This window comes from Pistacia vera, unplaced genomic scaffold, assembly GCF_008641045.1.
Source record: "Pistacia vera cultivar Batoury unplaced genomic scaffold, PisVer_v2 Contig485, whole genome shotgun sequence".
In the NCBI taxonomy this organism is placed as follows: Eukaryota; Viridiplantae; Streptophyta; class Magnoliopsida; order Sapindales; family Anacardiaceae; genus Pistacia; species Pistacia vera.
In genome coordinates this window covers 748,343-763,540 of record NW_022196318.1, presented here as the reverse complement: position 1 = coordinate 763,540, position 15,198 = coordinate 748,343, and the positions used below count along the sequence as shown (strand labels likewise).

Genomic DNA, 15,198 nt, shown 5'->3' with positions numbered 1-15,198 from the left:
TTTATTATTCATTGACTATTTTCCTGATATTGCCTGTGAGGCGTACAAAGATGGTGTAATGTTTTGTTTACAGAGAAAAAATAATAAAGCTCAAACGTATGCCTAGCTTTCAAATGTCTAACCTCTTTTTTCATGAAGAGATGTGTCAATTTATACACATTTGAGCTTAACGTAATGAGTACTTTTGTAAATTGTCTTGACACATGAAGAGTTCTCATTCATCCTCATCATTTATTTTGATAAATATGGGACAGGTGTAATGTAATATCTCTTTGAGTTGGTTTGGGTTTTGACAGCTAATACACTTTGTCTTTTAGGTAGTGTTGACATCAATGTGTGATTTTTTAGGCATTACACCCCCCCCCCCCCCCCCCCCCCCCCCCCCCCCCCCGTCCCCTTTTTGGAGTGCGTAATGGGACTTCAAAAACTCAGGTCTTTGATATGAATGGCTATCGCACTATAGGTTACAGTTTCGAATTGAAGAGCTCGAACTATGCCTGGCGTGGTCGAATGTTGATAGCTAGGACTGCGATTTGAGAGCTTGGAGCGATCCGAAGCTGATCACGATCTAATAACTGACATAAAATGTTTAGTAGATGAATTCCTAGAGAGAGCTGAGCGTCAGAAGCCCAAATGCACGGGAACCTAGTTAGGCCAAAATCCACCGTTTTGGCCTGTTTCGAGGCTGTTTTGAGTTTTCTATGCATTTTTTTTTTACGTTGACAGCTAGTCGCGATCTGAGAGTTGAGAACACAATTTGAGGCTGTTCGCAATCTCGGAGTTTAGAGTTGATCGCGATTTGAAAGCTAGGAGTTGATTGCGATCTAAACGATCTGAAGCGCGCGACCTCAATATGAGGAGCTTGATCTAGAGCTCACGAGGGCTTCAGGAGCTTGATATGTGCATGCGATCTAAGCGATCTGAAGCGCGTGATCTTATGCACACGATCTATGTGATCTGAAGCATGCGATCTGCACGATCTGATGATGCAATCTCAAGCAAATGAGCAAACTTATGAGCTCGATCAGAGAGCATAAGGAGCTCAATCAAAAAGTGTAGAGCTTGATTTGAGAACACAAGGAGTTCGATCAGAAAGAGCAGAGCTTGATCTAAGAACACAAGGAGTTCGATCAGAAAGCGCGAAACTTGATCTAAGAACACAAGAAGTTCGATCAGAAAGCGCGAAGCTTGATCTAAGAACACAAGATGTTTGATTAGAAAGCACGGAGTTTGATTTGAGAACACAAGAAGTTCGATCAAAAAGCGCGGACCTTGATTTGAGAACACAAGAAGCTCAATCAAAAAGCTCAGAGTTTGATTTGAGAACATAAGGAGTTCGATCAGAAAATGCGAAGCTTGATCTGAGAACTGAAATTAGCAATCTGAACGCTCAGAAGCGCGATCTGGGTGCTTGGAAGCACGATCTGACCGCTTAAGAGTGCGATCTAAATTCTTGGAAGCACGATCTGGCCGCTCGAAAGCACGATCTAAGTGCTCAGAAGCATGACCTGAGTGCTCAAAAGCATGATCTAGCCACTCGAGAACTGATTTGAGTGCTCGAAAGCACGATTTGGCCACTCGGAAGCGTGATCTAAGTGCTCGGAAGCACGATCTGGCCGCTCGAAAGTGCGATCTAAGTGCTCGAAAGCACCATTTGGCCATTTAGGACCACGATTTGAGTGCTCAATAGCACGATCTACCCGTTCGGGAGAGCGATTTGAGTGCTCGAAAGCACGATCTGGCCACTCGGGAGTGCTATTTGAGTGCTCAAAGGCACGATCTTGCCGCTTGGGAGTGCGATATGAATGATTTAAATGCGTGATCCCAATGATCTTAAACGCGTGATCTCAATGATCTTGAACGCGTGATCTCAAGAGCTTAGGAGCTTGTTGGCTTGGGAGCTCGTTAGCTTGGGAGGTTGAGAGCTCATTCTGATCTGAGAGATCTAAGCGCACAATCTGAGCGATCTGGCTGCGCGATGTAAATATGAAGATTAGAGTGATCTGAGTATGCGATCTGAGAGTTTTAATGCTTGCAATCTGAGCGATCTGAGAGCTCTGATGCGCGTGATCTGAGTGATCTGGCCACTCGATCTAAAAGCTCTGATGTGTGTGATCTAGGTGATCTAGCCACGCGATCTGAGAGATCTGGGCGATCCGGCCACGCGATCTAAGAGCTCTGATGCGTGCGATCTGAGAGCTTTGAGTATTTTGACGATATCTTGAGCTGTAGATCTCATATTTGGACGATTCTTATACCATCAGAAAGCTAACTCGAAGGGGTACAATTCTCGTGTTCACTGTTTTGCCAAATTCAGACTTTATCTGGAAAAATATTGAGAGTTGATGTGAATCATGCCCTCCTTCTAACGTCAAACTGTTGATACGTGATTTTGACACCAACAACTCGCACATGCAAAGTGTTAAGATGTTCTTAGAAATTACACGTGTTTGATTGATTTTAGAGTTGGGACAAGGTTAAACAAAGTTATTGAATGCAAAGAACAAACAAGTAAGACACAAGATTTTTATAGTGGTTCAAATGCTTAAAGCGATTCTTACGTCTATTATATATATATATATATGATAGTTTTACAAGAGGTTGCATATAGCGAACAACGAACAAAGATACAATAACTGAATATTCAGAGAGAATATCAAATTACTCTCTTTTTCATAGGTTGTCTTTGTTATTGATTGCTCATGAAAGTAAAAGATCCCGAAAATGAGAGGGGAAATCCTCTATTTATAACTGCTAGATCCAAGGTAATGATTACAAGTCTGCAAGTAGGCAAGCGCCGTGGAAATCTTTCATTGCCTCCCATTGGTTGATAACTTAAGAAATATTTTCAAATTATCTAAGGCTTGGACATGTGTGCGGCCCTGATTCACTTATAGACAAAACTTGAATCTGCTAAGTTGATGACAACTGTATCCTTTCTATCTTAGGGCGACATTGCAACTTCTAGACAACATAAAGTCTTCCTAAACTTTGATTGGTGCTTGTTGATGTATACTGATGTATGCTGATGTAAGCTTACGTTAGCCCTGATTTTTAGACATAACAAAAAGTCAATTAAGATCTAAGTTTATATGCTCGAGTTCTGTCGATAATTTGAAAGTTTCGACAAATTAATGGAATTACACGCAAATCGGTTCAAATACTCTTCGTTATAAAGAAAAAAAAAAGGTAATACTACACTTATAAATAAATTTTATAAAGATCTTCATATAAAGTGATGTGGCAAAAAATGAATAGAAGAATGAATTTAATGAGTTTGACTTTTTGTTTGATTTTTTTATTTATTTTTTGTCACCTTTATTGAAAAAGAAAAAGGTGATTTGTTATTGTTAATAATAACCTAATTAACAATATTTGAAGAAGACAAAACTCAGAAGACGTGGACTCGTACAAAACTCATGACTCATGTCTAGACGGAGACCACAGCAATTAAGATAGACCAAGCCTTACTAGATTGCCCCACCGGCAGTTGAGTACGGAGGTAATAGTGGTCGGTAAAGTATCACGCTTTGGCTATTGACCAGACAACCTCTTTTCCTCTGTTGTCATTTCTTTCGATTTCTTTTCTTTTTTTCTTCATCCTTAATATAATTTTATTAATTGAATTATATTTGGGTTATATAAGATAATTTTCAGCCATGGATCCTCTGTGACCCTTTTAAGTTTCTATCTTTTACCGATTTCAAACGGTAAAGTTTACATTTTTTTATTTTAGTTTATTTTTGGGTTGTAGCATTGACCCTTGATATGATTTGATCTGAATTTAACGATTCAAGCTTGTTTTTATGTTCATTATTTCCTTTCTGATTCTGGGTGGATAGATCTACTGTTTATTTATGGGGTTTTGATTGTTTGTGTCTGTATTGGGGAAGAAGTTCATTGTTTGTATGTGGGAAGTTTTTGTTTCCTTCTGTTTTAAGTTATAGACCCGGCTCTGATTTTATTCCACAAATATGTGATCAACTTTTGCAGGCATATTAGCGCAATTTTATCAAATTTATATGCATATGTTTCATTCAGGTGGGTTCTGGTGCCCTTCTGTGGCATTACATCTGGGTTTGTGTTAGAATTGGTGAACATTGAAAGGCAGCTTCAGATTTTGAGCTGCATGTGGGATCTCTTTCCCGGCTTTACGGTTGTTGAGCCATGGGAGAGTGGGTCATTGGAGCTATCATCAACTTGTTCGGTAGCATTGCCATCAACTTTGGAACTAACCTTCTTAAATTGGGTCACACTGAGGTATGTGAGAATGTTCTTAGTTTATGTTCAGACAATGCAGCTACACACCGTAAAAGCTTAGTTTTCTTATATGATTTTTTGACCTTAAATTTAGTTGCATACGTATATTTTGATGATCCTTTTGTCCTGCACTATGAACATTCTTCACATGTTTGATAAGTTCTAGTTCTTGTTACAGTGCACTTCAACATTAGTCTTTATTGCTGCTTGGATGTGGATAAGTCATACAGAATAAAAGATTAAGTCTTAATGGTAGACCAAACTCTAGTATGAGTAGTATGAGTTTCTATGTAGAATCCTGAGATCTCAATTCAGTTGATTAGATTGATGCCTTTATTCTTTAGGACATGTTACTTGTTTGATTTTGGTTCTAGCTTGTCGTTTGCCCCTTTGTTTAGATTCCTGTAAAGATTGACTTATTTAGTATAAATTCCTCAATATTCAGTTATCTATTAGTGGTCCTTCAATATTCAGTTATCTATTAGTGGTCCTTGTTTTTATTCCGGCAAGAGCATCTAGAGATAATCTATTTGATGACGCATTAGTTTCCTATTTGCATCATCTTTGCCAGTTTTGTGAGTCTGGCTGAAATTTTTTGCAGAGAGAAAGGCATTCTGTGCTAGATAGCGACGGAACAAATGGAAAGCATTCATTGAAGCCTATTATATACTTCCATTCTTGGAGAGTTGGTAAAGTCTGGTCTTATAGCGATTTATTCATTTCAGGAGTTTCGAATTTGGTGTGACTGCTGATTTTCAGTCTTAAGTTTGTGACTCTTAATGCAGGTGTTGTATTTTTCGTTCTTGGAAATTGCCTTAATTTCATATCTTTTGGATATGCTGCTCAGGTCAGTATGGGTGAAATCATGTCATTTTCCCAGCTTTGTGATATGAATAGATTAAACGGTGTTAGATTTTTTGGAATTTCAGTTTACAAGTACCGTCTTTTATGAGGTTGAACAACATCATTGCTTTGGAGCAGCACTTTTTTTTTTCTTTTTAATCTTCCTCTTCTGGATTTGCAGTCCCTTCTTGCAGCCCTTGGCTCTGTTCAGTTTGTTTCGAACATCGCATTTGCTTACTTTGTGTTCAACAAAATGGTGACTGTCAAGTATGTTAAAATCTGAAGTGAGCTAATTTTCATAGCTATAATGAAGTATATATATATATTATTGCCTCATTGTTACGTTAAGTAGTTCTCAATTGTTCCTCATATTTCTTCTATTACAGGGTTCTGGTAGCAACAGCCTTTATTGTTCTCGGAAACATTTTTCTTGTTGCTTTTGGCAATCATCAATCACCTGGTATCTAAATTGCTTTTAACGGTTTACATATTTAAATATTACTAGCATATCTACTTGTGCCTAGCCCTACTTTGTGAATCATATTTCATGGTTAATTAATGGTTATAATTCACCTCACAGTTTTCACACCAGAAGAATTGGCAGAAAAGTACAGCAACATTACATTTCTTGTGTACTGTCTGAGTTTGATCTTAGTTGGTGCCTTGAATCACTACATTTACAGGTAAGATACACGACTCTATTTAAAGGTTAGGTCTGGAGGTGACTTTTCATTCATGTAAGTTGCTCTTATAATCAACTTGTATAATAATATTCAGGAGAGGAGAACTTATGCTTGCTGTTTCTGGACAAGATCTTAAAGACCTTAAACCCTATTGGCATATGATGCTTCCATTTTCGTATGCTATAGTTTCGGGTGCTCTAGGATCATGCTCAGTGTTGTTTGCAAAATCTCTGTAAGTTAGCTAGTTAGCTAGCTTAGACATTTTAAAATCCTTTGGCGATGTTACCAGGTATTGTGCAATTTTATTTTGGTTTTAATAAACGCCTTGTTTTTGCAGCTCTAACCTTCTCCGGTTGGCCATGTCTAATGGTTATCAGTTGCACAGTTGGTTCACATATTCAATGCTTCTTTTATTTCTTAGTACAGCTGGATTTTGGGTAAAGTTTAGCAAAACTCTTTCTTTTGGTTTTGCATTGTTTGCAATATGTTCCATGTCACAACTCAAGGAGCTGGTGATTTTATCAAACGTCTACTTATTCATACTTCCTATTTCTGCAGATGACAAGGTTGAATGAAGGATTGGCACTGTTCGATGCAATCCTAATTGTTCCCATGTTTCAGATTGCTTGGACTTTCTTCTCTATTTGTACAGGATTTGTATACTTTCAGGAGTATCAGGTCCTTTTTCTCTCTCTTTTCTGTCATTTTCTATAAGTTGGGTGCAACATTGTAGCTTAGGTTCAACATCAATTCATCATTAAGAGTTTTTAAGGTGGCATACATCACAGACACCCCTTATTGTTCTGGATGCTTTAGTATTGTTGCATTTTTCAGCTGGTGGCTCTGAACGTTGATCCTTCCAAACAGGTATTTGATGCACTGAGGATAACAATGTTCATCCTAGGAATGATGTCAGTGTTTGTAGGCATCTGTTTGCTGGCACCTGATGACTCTAAAGGTTTTTCTGATGTCCCATTTTTTTAAAGTTAAAGTATAATGAGGGAAAAAAGAGTAAAACTTATTCTGTAATTTTTCAGGTGGTGAGGGTAAAGATAATTCATCTTTTGTATCAGTGGTATCTTCAAGCATTTCAAATGAAGTGGACAGGTATAGTGCAATGATATACATTAGTGAATTTGTAAAGAGTGATGTGCTTTGATGTTTAGCTACAAAATTTCACCATTTCTTGTCCACTATATCTCTTCGACAGATTGACTGTGCCCCCTGAAAAAACACAAAATAAAGAAACAAGACCATTTGTGCAAGGAATGTTTACGAAGATTTCAGGGATGATATCCAAGGCAAAGGTGCTACAAAATTGCATCAATGAAGTAAATCCTTTTCTAAGATGGTTCATGAAATTTAGTGAACTAACATTATGATTCATATGTTGTTGCAGACTGCTTGTTCATTATCATTAGGTTTCGGAGAGGATTCGATCAATGCATCTGCAGTTTTTGTTATGCCAATGGTGTCATCAAAGATAACAGGTTTCCGAGGAAACAGGTTTGACAGGGCTAAGATTTTGTCCATGAGAAATTCTGGTTGGAGTAGTATTTCAATGGGTGAAGATGAGGCAAAATTGTTAGACACAGGCACAATACTCCCTCCCACCCCTTGACAGGAGTATGTCGATAAGCATTGAAATATTCTGATTTTTTTAGTTCTACATTTGATTAGGATTATTGTTTTTCCCCTGTTTATTAAGTATATTCTTGTAGTTCTATAAAAAAAAAAAAAAAAAAATACATTCTTGTAGTTCTATAAAAAAAAAAAAAAAAAATATCACTTATTACACTGTTGTATATGTATCTTCTCCCTTAAAATTCAAAGGAAAGCGACACTTTAGCTGTTTTTGAAATATAGAAGGAATAAAAAAGGGTAGATTATTAATATTTGGCTTACAGATTTGTGTGTAATTGTGTATTGATCAGACAAAAAGAGTGAACTGTAAAAAGGTTAACTCTATACAGAGAATGAATAAAATAAAATAAAAATTGATGTTTGTTTAAGCTTATAAGCTGGTAACTAGCTTATAAGTTTTAAAATTAAATTAACCTATTTATTTATAATCTTTTTGAGTTTATAAGAAAAAAAAAAAGTTTGGGGAGGGTTTTTTTTTTTTTTTTTCCTTATAAACACTCTGTTTATAAGTTAGTTTGATCAAGTATATTATCACATTATCTTTGTTTAATTTTAAAATTTCACAGTATATTTTTATTTTATGTAATATCATTTTTAGTTATTTTATAATAAAATATACTTATAAGCTATAAAATATACTTATAAGCTATATTTTACTAAGAGGGTGTTTGTCTAAGCTTATAAGCTGATCAAACTAGTTTATAAGCTATAAAATTAAGCTAACTTGTTTGTTTATAACTTTTTTGAGCTTATAAGTTGAGCTTATAAATAAAAAAAAAAAAAAATTTGGGAATGTACTTTTTTTATTTTTTTGCTTATAAGCACTCTGTTTATAAGCTAGTTTGACCAAGTATATTACCACATTATCTTTGTTTAATTTTAAAATTTTATAGTATACCTTTATTTAATGTAGTACCTTTTTTAGTCATTTTGTGATAAAATGTATTTATAAACCATATTTTACCAAACACGTCAATTACTTATAAGTACTTTAACCAAACACGTAATTACTTAAAATTTTAAATGCTTATAAGCTAATTTTCATAAGTTTAGATAAACATAACTATTTATCAGTTACTTATAAATACTTTAACTAAACATCGTAATTTCTTCAAATTTCAATTGCGATGTTTATAAGCTAATTTGGATAAATATCCCCTAATAGTAATCACAAAGTTTCTCTCAAAGAGTAATCACAAAGTTTCTCTCACGATTCAGACTGATAACTGATTGATAACTTGTAATTGATGGATTTGTAATTAATTAATAGGATTTATACGACACTCATATGAGATCGTTATGAATGGGTTAATTGTGAATTATCACGTAGGTAGTGAGAGAAGTTGTTGGTATAATATTGTTAACTATATAATCGACTGGTTGTTGGTGTGGTATTATTAACCTGTATAATCGACTATCTATCAGCTCAGATGATGTAAGCGGCCATGCTGAAGCTAGCCGTGCTCCGTCCTTTATTTTACCAGTCGCGTCTCTTGTTCTCAGAAGCAGCATCAGCTCAGACTCAAACCCATTACCAGCCTCCGGTTATCGAAACTGGAACATGCATTGCGTTGATCAAGCAATGCCAAACGCTTCGACCCTTGAAAGCCCTTCACGGGTTCATCCAAAGATCTCACTTTCACCTTCTTCACCGAGAACTTTTCCTCATCACCAATCTCGTCTCCCAATACGCCTCGCTCGGCTCTGTCTCCACCGCTTTCTCCCTCTTCTCTTCCGTTTCACATTTCTCTGATCTCTTCCTATGGAACGTCATGATCCGTGCCTTCGTTGATAACCGCCACTTCGATAGCGCATTGCAGTTGTACGATCAAATGCGTCGATTTGATATCAAGCCTGATAATTTCACGTTACCTTTTGTTCTCAAGGCTTGTGGGTGTTTGCGTGATGTTGAAATTGGAATTAAGGTTCATCAAGAGGTTCTTGATTTTGGGTATCAGTCTGATGTCTTCGTTGGTAATTCTCTTATTGCTATGTATGGTAAGTGTGATCGTATTGATGTTTCTAGGAAAGTGTTTGATGAAATGCCTGAAAGAAATGTTGTTACTTGGAGTGCAATGACTGGTGCTTATGCACAAAATGGTTGCTTCGAGGAAGGGTTATTTTTGTTTAAGAGGATGTTGGATGAGAGGATTAGGCCTAATCGGGTTGTTCTTTTGAATGTGATGGCGTGTGTTCGTAGAGAGGATGATGCTGATAATATTTGTAGAGTGGTTGTAGATAATGGACTTGATTTTCATCAGTCTTTACAAAATGCTGCAATGATAATGTATGGGCGGTGTGGAAGAATGGAGTTGGCTCGAAGATTCTTTGATAGGATTTTGAATAAGGATCTGGTGTCTTGGACATCCATGATTGAGGCTTATGCTCAGGCTGATTTGTCTCTTGAAGCCTTGGAGCTATTTAGACAGATGAAATTGCAATGGATTATCCCTGATTCTGTAACCTTTCTTAGTGTGATCCGAGCTTGTTCAAGTCTAGCATCCTTTCAGCAATCACGTTTGGTTCATGGAATAATAATCCGCGGTTGCTTCAATAATAGATTAGCCTTGGATACTGCTGTAGTTGATCTTTACGTGAAATGTGGGAGCTTAATATACGCTAGAAAAGTTTTTGATAGGATGCTTGAAAAAAATGTAATCTCATGGAGCACAATGATCTCGGGTTATGGGATGCATGGCCATGGTAGAGAAGCACTCCGCCTCTTTGATAAGATGAAAGCTTCAATAAAGCCAGACCACATCACATTTGTGTCAGTGTTGTCAGCCTGCAGTCATGCTGGCTTGATTGATGAAGGATGGGAGTGCTTTAATTCCATGCTTAGAGATTTTGGGGTCACACCAAGACCTGAACATTATGCATGTATGGTTGATATGTTGGGTAGAGCTGGAAAACTAAATGAAGCTCAACAGTTCATAGAGAAAATGCCGATAAGGCCAGATTCTGGTGTCTGGGGAGCACTACTCGGTGCTTGTAGAATTCATTCACATGTAGAATTGGCGGAAATGGCTGCAAAATCCTTATTTGACTTGGATGCTGAGAACCCTGGTCGATATGTTATCTTGGCGAATATATATGCATCATCTGGCAAAAGAGCAGAAGCTGATAGGATTAGAGCTCTGATGAAGCGGAGGGGGGTGAGAAAAATTACTGGCCACACAGTTATAGAGATTAAAAACAAGGTCTATACTTTTGTTGCTGGGGACAGATCACAGCCTCAAACAGATCTAATATATTCAGAGTTGGCGAAATTGATGGACAGGATTCGATGCGAGGGTTACACACCAGATTTAAACTTTGCATTGCATGATGTAGAGGAAGAGACCAAGGAAAAAATGTTGTATGTGCACAGTGAGAAGCTAGCTATTGTTTTTGGGCTACTGAATTTAGGTCCAGGGAGCGTTATAAGGATAAAGAAGAATCTTAGAGTATGTGGGGATTGTCATACTGCTACCAAGTTTATCTCTAAGGTTACTGGAAGAGAAATAATAGTAAGAGATGCTCATAGATTCCACCATTTTAAGCATGGAACATGCTCTTGTGGGGATTATTGGTGAAGTTATTAGGTGATAAAATTTCTAGTATTTCCATTGGATGAGATTATCTTCTTCATTATCTTTGAAATGGGACCAAGACCAGTAAATCTGGTTTGTTACTTGGACGAATGTTGTTGGAGTTGAATGTTAGTTGGTTATCTTGTCCATGAAGTTTATGGGAAATGCCAATGCCAACGTACGTTGAATAAACATACAGCACTTCAAATATGGCCTAGGTATCAAGATCAGTTCCGCGTGGGGCCACCCTTAGAAAGTTTGATTTCTTCTTGCATCAAATTTCCGGAACATTCATGGGCTGATTCCAAAAATACAAGCAGCAGGATATTTTGGTTCGATTGCTTTTGTTCAATTAGGCTTATTGGTATTCTTCTGGATCTGAATTTGGGATAATTATCAGTGCCACGTCTACTATTCCGATGGAATTGAGCTCCATAGATCTCAAAGTCATGTACTGCAAAGATCTGAAAGGGTTCAATTTCTTTCAGAAACTTTCCGTCTATGCTCTGGTTTCAATCATCAGCGATGATCCTGACAAAAAATTGGAGCATAAGCAGCAACACAGAACTCCAACTGACAAAGAGGGAGATGGGAATCCTGAATGGCAACATGAGATGCAATTTGATCTTAAGGGGGTTTCGTTTCACGATTGTGATCATCTCTTTATTCACTTTGAACTGCGACATGAAGGAGTCATGTTTGGAGACAAAAATATTGGTGAAGTTCGTGTTCCGTGCAAGGATCTTATCCTAGACTCCAATGGCGGCTTCAAATTTGTTAATTATGAGGTCCGAACAACTGATGGTAAACCAAATGGAGTATTGTGCTTTGCCTACAAGGTAAATGGAACTGGGTTTCCAATTTCTCATCATCATCATCCTCAGACATCTGGGACTTTATATTCACCCATAGATGTTCATAGCTCAAGACCAGAACTTCATTCTGTTCCTCCTCAAACATCTGAGAATCTATATCCCCCAATAAATGTTCATACTCAAACAGCAGAGATTTTATATCCCCCAATAAGTGTTCATAGCTCAGCCCCAGAAGTTCATACTCAGACATCTGAGATTTTGTATCCCTCATTAGATGTTCATAGCACAACCCCGCAAGTTGCCTATCCTGTTCAAACCTCACCAGCCACCTCACAAGATGTTCAGTACTTATCAACGGTCAGCCAGCATACACACCAAGAAAATTATTATCCCCCACCGGGTACTTATTATTCTGCGCCAAGGCCGCCTCCTCCTCCTCCGCCACCTTTTCCACTTCCATATCTACCCCATCCACCACCGCCAGGTCCGCAGCCACCACTACTACCACCAATGGCACATGGGGGATTTTACCATCCTCCTCATCCATCACATTTCCATGGTTGGGCACCTGAACCTCACATGGGTTTCTATGGCCCTTCTGCCGGACATTCTCATTCATTCGACCATGGAGAAGCATCAGCAAGCCATTCCCCAGCTTGGAGAGATGGCCGTTCATCATCTTGGAATGGTAGGTGAGAATGTTTGGGCAAAAAGTAGCATGTGATTCTGGTTAGAACTTTGGGGGCTGTGTCTATAATGTTGTTTTGTCAAACTTTAGTTCTGTTTACACGAGGTTTTGCAATCCTCAGATGACTATTATTGTTGGTATTACTTGTAACCAAATTCAAAAAGGAGAAAAAAAAATTAATATGTATTAGAGAGTAGAGAAGAAGGTTCTGGCAAGTGACGACTAATTCCACTATATGCATCGTGCTTAAATGAATTATTCTGAGTTTACCAAATCATTGCCACCCGATTTTGATGGTGCTAGCTGCCTTTAGATTTTTAGGAAGAATTTTTATTGAATAAGCTATATTTATAATTTCCACGCTTAAATTTATGGATGAATCTTTCTATTGTGTTGAGTTTTTGTTTGTTAATTAAAGATCTTAATTGCATTGAATTGAAATGAAACCTCTTAGAAGGTCAATTATACGCAATGCATTAAAAATAACAAACAAATTACTCTTTAAAACTCTTGAAGTTAATTTGGATAGTCATAACAAATATAGCGGCCTAATACAACTTATTGATATATAAAATGGCTAATTAGTGTGGTCATAAGAGCTTTCATCTAATCGATAATTTCATGATCTCAAGAGGTGAATAGAGTTACATACAAGTTAACTCGTATGTTTTAAGTTAATAGCATCTAATATAAAAAAAGCTTCAATCCTGGTTGTCCAAACAGTTGACTTTACACCGGCAATGGATCGAGGATCCCTCCAAGCCAACCAATAAACAAAACTAATCAGATTATTGATAACGAAAAAAGCTAAAAAAATCAATGGAAAATACTAAACTAAATGGCCTCATCATTGGTTCATATCTTTATTGAAGATAATGTTAGGACTACAGCTCAATGTGGGGGTACTTTGTGTACTGTACACAACAATAATAACAAATAAACATATTAATAGATTCTTATGATTTTTGCTAATCCCTACGTGGGTTTGGATTGTAATGGATGTGGAACCCATTTTCATGGCCATAACATGTTTGTTTGTTTGTTGGTGGGCTCGATTTCCTGTACCACTGGAATTTGGATCTCTCACGAAACTAAGATGCTGTTTTGTTAATTAAATTTGATTTGGAAAAATACCCAATAGTTCATTAGTCCTTCCTCTGTTCTTCTGATCATTATTAGAAGTAATCTGTTTGCATAAACTATGATGGGTGTTGTTTAAGCAATTCCTTCCTTCCTAAATAAGCAAAAGGAAAGACCATTTATTGGAGAAATCTACAGTTTTTTTCTTAGTATACTTCAAGGCCAACAGTGTCCCCAATATTTAATTGCAGAGAGCTGTTGAAAGACTTTATGAGATATTGCAGCAGATTAATTGAGCATCAACATATACATAAAGTGAAATAGGGAAATGCGTTTGGTGAAATTGTGGGACTCAAAAGCACTATAATGAAAAGCAAAATATCATATCAAAAAGCCCCCACCAAAATCATCGAACACATTAACGCCAAACACCAAGTTTTGAATCCAATGAAAGTTCAAGACAACTCAACCTTCTCCAAACCCCACTGCCTACTAATTACATCACATTTTATTTTTCAATATTCAATATTCATTCTTCACAAACCCATACACCAAGCCAGTTGAATACTTCAAAGAAAAGATTGAAAAGTTAAAGGCCAGAGAAATTAAAAAAGAAAAAAGAAAATTTACTTTCTGTAAACTCAATTGCAGAGGATATAGAACACGAAAGTATCCATCTTTTCCATGTAAAAAGATGAAAGATTTATGGTGTTAATTAGTTACTGCAATAACTGCATACGGCTTTGCTTCCTCAGTTGTTCATAAAACCTTCTGATGAACTCCTCGGCTTCATCATCAACCTTGTCATTTCCGGATATTTCATTCTCATCTTCTGATGAGTAATTGGAGATTCTTACATTGAAAGGTGAGCGGAGAGGGCTACGCTTCTCTCCGTCGGTGGCGTCAAATCGAAAGTTGAACGTGTACTCAGGGGTTCTGGGCACCAAAACAACTGCCTTGGGCTCACGTTCAAAAACTTCTTCTTCAAAAACCTCAGGAGGGTTGATGCATGGAAAATAATGGTGTTTGCGCTTTGACAAGTCGGAAAAAACAGGATTGGGACTGTTGCTGCAAGAGAACTCATACTCCTGTATGCCATAGCTACCACGTGTCATGTGTCTAGAATGGTGATGATGATGAAGAGACATGAGATTACTGAAAGACTTTCTCAAAAGCTTCCCTCTTTTCATCATCAAATTCATGTCCATAATCAACTTCCTCTTCGACACCAACCCTTTCCTTATCATAAAGAAAGTGATCCTCAACACATTCCATAGCCTCCTCGCTATCACAGAATTCACATTACTATTTACCTCCATTGTAGCAATTGTAGTAATATATCACAAGTAATAGCAAGATGGTTATTTTCTTATTCTTTTATTTTTTTTATTTTTTTGGGTTTTCTTAATGCTGCGAGGCTTTGATGGACCTCGCAGAAGAAAAGAAAACCCTGGTGAGAAAAAATTGAAAGAGAAGGAGTAGAAATATATAGGAAAAAAGTTGATGAGGCTAAAGGGTCATATTATATTATATTATAAAAATAAAAAATAAAAAAAGAAGTCTTGATGGGAAATATAAAAAAGAAAGAGAAAAAACTTGAAGGAGAAGAAGAG

The 15,198-nt window shown here is 37.0% G+C and overlaps 2 protein-coding genes across 2 annotated transcripts; one reads left to right on the top strand and one right to left on the bottom strand.

The window, feature by feature from the left end:
- Positions 1 to 3,506: 3,506 nt before the first annotated feature.
- On the top strand, positions 3,507 to 12,769 carry LOC116146922. The gene is made up of 16 exons (XM_031432352.1): positions 3,507 to 3,710; positions 3,994 to 4,260; positions 4,862 to 4,949; positions 5,046 to 5,107; positions 5,285 to 5,370; positions 5,490 to 5,563; positions 5,684 to 5,786; positions 5,881 to 6,018; positions 6,124 to 6,223; positions 6,345 to 6,464; positions 6,654 to 6,744; positions 6,824 to 6,893; positions 6,997 to 7,093; positions 7,186 to 7,399; positions 8,871 to 10,204; positions 11,359 to 12,769. The coding sequence occupies exons 2-16, from the start codon at positions 4,168 to 4,170 to the stop codon at positions 12,511 to 12,513; spliced, it is 3,825 nt and encodes a 1,274-aa protein (XP_031288212.1). The 5' UTR covers positions 3,507 to 3,710; positions 3,994 to 4,167; the 3' UTR covers positions 12,514 to 12,769.
- Positions 12,770 to 14,304: 1,535 nt separating this feature from the next.
- On the bottom strand, positions 14,305 to 14,904 carry LOC116146921. The gene has a single exon (XM_031432350.1). It carries the CDS (start codon positions 14,902 to 14,904, stop codon positions 14,305 to 14,307), a length of 600 nt encoding a protein of 199 aa, XP_031288210.1.
- Between the last annotated feature and the right edge of the window lie 294 nt (positions 14,905 to 15,198).